This window comes from Mus caroli, chromosome 10 (assembly GCF_900094665.2).
Source record: "Mus caroli chromosome 10, CAROLI_EIJ_v1.1, whole genome shotgun sequence".
Classification (NCBI taxonomy): Eukaryota; Metazoa; Chordata; class Mammalia; order Rodentia; family Muridae; genus Mus; species Mus caroli.
Genome location: NC_034579.1, coordinates 92,797,051 through 92,801,536, shown reverse-complemented (window position 1 = coordinate 92,801,536; position 4,486 = coordinate 92,797,051). Strand labels below are relative to the sequence as shown.

At 45.8% G+C, this 4,486-nt stretch overlaps 1 protein-coding gene across 2 annotated transcripts in view; it reads right to left on the bottom strand.

Moving 5' to 3' along the window:
• Window positions 1–1,917: 1,917 nt before the first annotated feature.
• The window catches only part of Poc1b (POC1 centriolar protein B), a 99,086-nt gene continuing 96,517 nt past the window's right edge, over window positions 1,918–4,486 (bottom strand). For both annotated transcript variants that reach the window (XM_021174527.1, XM_021174528.2), the window contains one exon: window positions 1,918–2,995. In XM_021174527.1, the coding sequence (XP_021030186.1) occupies window positions 2,891–2,995 (105 nt within the window). In that variant the 3' untranslated portion in view covers window positions 1,918–2,890. The remainder of the gene's footprint in view (window positions 2,996–4,486) is intronic.

Genomic DNA, 4,486 nt, shown 5'->3' with positions numbered 1-4,486 from the left:
AGAGGAGAGGAGAGGAGAGGAGAGGAGAGGAGAGGAGAGGTTTGGACAGGAGAGGAGAGAGAGGCGCTTGGTTGACTCTTGCTCTCCTAGAACCATGCTAGCCAGGTGTGTGAGCATGTGAAGGGGTGACCAGAGGGAGACAAGTTATGGGTCACCTGAAAAATGATCCAGGCAAGAGATGACAGCGATAGAGATGACAGAGATTTGGATTATTCAGGAAACGGAGGTGGTAAGGAGTGACTGGGTGTTTTATATACTTGATAAAGCCTTTCTGAAGGGCTGAACTGTTGTTAGTGAGACAAAGCGGTTAGAATGACTCCACGTGTTGAATCTGGGCAATGAAGGAAGTTAGTCACTCTTGAGGTGGTGAAGATGAAGCAAAGAGCTCCGAGTGATGTGGTGTTCTGGGATGGCATTTGGCGATGCCAATGAAGAACTTTTTGGGTTTTTTGGTTTTTTTCTAAGCGTGGTGGTTCATGCTTTTAATATCAGCCCTTGGGAGTCACAGGCAGGTAGATATTCTCAATTTGAGGCAAGCCAGATCCACATAGCAAGTTCCAAGTCAGCTAGGGCTCCATAATTGAGGCCTTATCTCTATAAAAAAGTTTTAATATAGCCCAGGTTTGCCTTGATATCCTAATTCCCCTGCCTCCATGTACCAGTGAGGGGATTGTGTGTGTGTGTGTGTGTGTGTGTGTGTGTGTGTGTGTGTGTTAGCAGCTCAGCTTCTTTGGGGAGCTCAGAGGGGAGAAACTCAAGTTAGGATGCAGAAGGTGCTGCTGTTGCTGGGGTGATTTCTTAAGAGCAAGGAGAAAGGGGCAGGGAAATCAGAAAACCACCCTCTTGGGAAAGTTTCACGGTTTTTTGGGTCCCCCCACCCTTTGTTTTTCTGAGACAGAGGTTTCTCTGCATAGCCCTGCCTGTCCTAGAACTCATCCTGGAGACCAGGCTGTGCTCAAACCCAAGAGATCAGCTTGCCTCTGCCTCCTGAGTGCTGGGATTGAAGTTGTCCGTCACCATTGCCCGCCTAGGACTTTTGGTCTTATCGAGGTTCTGTGGTGATGAGGAAAGTGTGGCCCCCTCAGGCTGTGGGAACGGAACCAGCGGAAGCTGGATCACTGATCTCTAAATGGGGGCCCCAGGCTAGGAGCAACCAAATCAGCTTAAGCTTGTTACAGACACAGGGCCCCTTCTGGAGCTGGCGAGTCACAAGCACTAGAGATAAGGCTAGAGAATGAGAGCTGGGAGCCCTTCAGGAGCTTGCTATGCACACTGGGGCCCACAGGACTGCCGTAATAGGGTCAGTGACAAGGTTGTAAATATTTAAAAAAAGAGAAGACATTGATCTTTTTAAAAAAGAGAAGTGTCTTTATTGTTTGAAGCATAAAAAAGAGGAAACAAAAGTTGGCATTACATTTCATTTTTTTATGTCGTCTTCTCAATGAAGGTATAAAAATACATGGCCACTTAGTTTTGTGAGCTGGGGAAAATGTCAAGATGATCACACTCACAGGACAGAGAAGGCACTTACAACACACAGGAGACAGAAGAGAAAAGCAGCTCAGAGGCACACAACCGAAACCGCTCGGAGAACAACCTCTCCATTCCCACACCATTGTTTCTCCATTTTTCTGTACGCAGGTGGCATCTGCCCCTGCTACACAGCCGTGCCGGGCCTTTGTTCTCTGTGCCCAGAGCCAGCTGCCTTGAATTTGCCTTTTTTGTTTGTTTGTTTGTTTTTGTTTTTTTGTTTTTTTTCGAGACAGGGTTTCTCTGTGTAGTCCCAGCTGTCCTGGAACTAACTCACTCTGTAGACCAGGCTGGCCTCGAACTCAGAAATTCACCTGCCTCTGCCTCCCAGGTGCTGGGATTAAAGGCGTGCGCCACCACGCCCGGCTTTTTTTTTTTTTTTTTTTAAACTTTGATTTCCATTTTGTTTAAGATAGAGAAACATTCTTAACTTGTGTCCAAGATCTTTTAGAATGCCTGACCCATTTTCATTTCAAATCACAATTCATTAAACTAAAATAGACAATGCACTTTTTTTTCTAAATAAAAATGCACTTATTCCAGCCACCAGAATCACCTTAAGCAATAATCCATGTGATTCATGTGTGCATACTTTTCATCATTTTGGCTTTTTAGTGTACTGAAACCACACAGACATAATCTCTGTGAGCTGTGGCCACAGGTTCAGTATGACCCAGACCACTCAGTGTGTTCACCTGTAACACCAGAGACGCGCACGCCTCATGCGGGTCCCACCAGACAAGGAAAACGCCTGCCCTGTCATGTGAGCACGCTTGCTAATCAAAAGAAGCTGATTCTTGCTGTGGAAATACTGAGGGAGGGAGCGTGGTTTCAAGGCTGACTCTTTTTGACCTGAAAGAACTACGAGCCAGCTCAGTTTTCTACATCTCAGATGCTATCTGAAAGCAAGAGGATGGTTTCCCCTCAGGGCTGTGCTCACCTAAGAAACACATTCATTACCTTCAGGAACTGCCTGGGCATGGTCACTCTGAGATGGTGCAACAATACAATCTAGAGGTCCGCTTACTTTCCTGGTGGGGATCTGCACGTTAAACAAAAGCTGGCATTTCAAATAATATGGGGGAGGGGGGAAATGGGGTGATTAAAATGTTCATAACTTTATTACTGCGATTATACCTGGGAGGAGCATAACTTGATCCTTGACATTGATTTGTGTGTTTAAGTCAGTCCCTGAGAATGAATGCCTTGAACCTTTTTGGTTTCGTTGCTCACCCTCTGAAGAATCGGTTAGTGCGTGGCAGGGATGTGGAAGGCAGGGATGTGGAAGGCCTCGGCTACCTCCAGAGTGTGTGAGACGTCTTCCGGCGACTGGCCTGAGCTCTCTCACGCCCCTCCCTGCTCAGCTCTTCTGTTGGACAGCGCTGAAAAGCTTTTGCTGATTCTCAAGGCAGTCTCTCAGCTTATCTTCTGTCAAAGACAGTCGCTGCTCCAGAATTGAAACAGTCTGCAAACAAAACAAAACAAAACAAAACAAAACAAAACAAAACAAAACACAATGGCGTCAAGAGCCTGGTACCCTGCTGATGAGGGGGACAGTGAGTGCACCTCCATATGAGGCTCTTGTAGGGCCTGGATATCAATCACCTGGCCCCAAATTGGCTAAAAAAAATGAGCCTGCCTGCAGAGCAAAGCACTATCAAGTATCGAGGAAACTAAAAGAAAACCACCCAACCCAACCCAACCCAACCCAAACAAAAACCCCAAACAAAAACCTGACGCATATGAAGAAAGAAAGCTCTAAGCCCAGGCCTTGGGAGAATATCCTTGCCTATGGTCTGAAGACTCAGGGTCAGAGATGAAGTCATCCCCTGTACTCTAAGCCATACAGATTAAAGCACACGTTCCCAGTATAGGCACTACTGACGTGTTACCACTGGCCACTTTGTCACAGTCCACTCTGTAGTGGCCATCCTTATAGCATTACAGAAAGGTGGAAGGGAGACTGCTACACAAACACCATAGCTGCCACCATCTTGGCAGGAGGACTGACGAATCAGGAGTGTCTTAGGCTGCTGGGCACACAGGACTCAGTGGACTGAAGTTCTCCTAACTCCTTCAGCAAAGAACGACGTGTGCGTGTAATAATACAGTCACACTGTAGATGTTGAACTTGAGAAAAATAATTGTGTTGTTGACCAGACTTTTATAGCTGTAAAAAAAGATTTATTTATTTATTTTATGTATATGAATGCTCTGTCTGCTGCACTCCAGCAGAGCTCATCAGAACTGATTATAGGTTATGGTTGTGAGCCACCATGCGGATGCTGGGAATTGAACTCAGGACCTCTGGAAAAGCAGTCAGTGCTCTTAACCTCTGAGCCATCTCTCTAGCCCTAGCTTTTCTTAAAACAAACAAACAAACAAACAAACAAAACAAAAAACAACCCCCCTTTTTTATTATAAACTGAAATGTAGACCAGGAAGCCACATGAAACTTGCACGTTGGTAAGTCTTCCTAAGAGACCAGCTGACATTCCCAGCCACATCCGGAACTTTCTGAGTGGCTTCCACCGTTTCATCCCATACCCTCCTTTATGCCCAGCTTTAAATCACGGGCTTACGTTTCCTTATGGTTTTAACTCCCAAATGTTCACACCTCTCCCTTTCTTTTTCTTGACTCTCAACCACTAGCAGGCTCGGCCGTTTGTCTATCCGTGACATTTATACTGATCTGTACTGCAGGGACTACCCAGTTAGCACACAGCTCAACCTGTCGTCTGAGGTGGCAGCAGGTGATCTATCTCCTCATGAGAGGGCACAGTGGAAGTGTCCGGTGTCTCCCCTCCAGGGATGTTCAGTGACTAGTCACTAGGGAGTGGAATGATAACTTAGCACTAAAATTCTTAGTTTGTGTACTTAGTTGGTGTAAATAAGAGGGGTTTTCAGTTTTGTTGTTGTTCATATTTTTTGTTTTTCTTTTTTTTTTGGTTTTTCG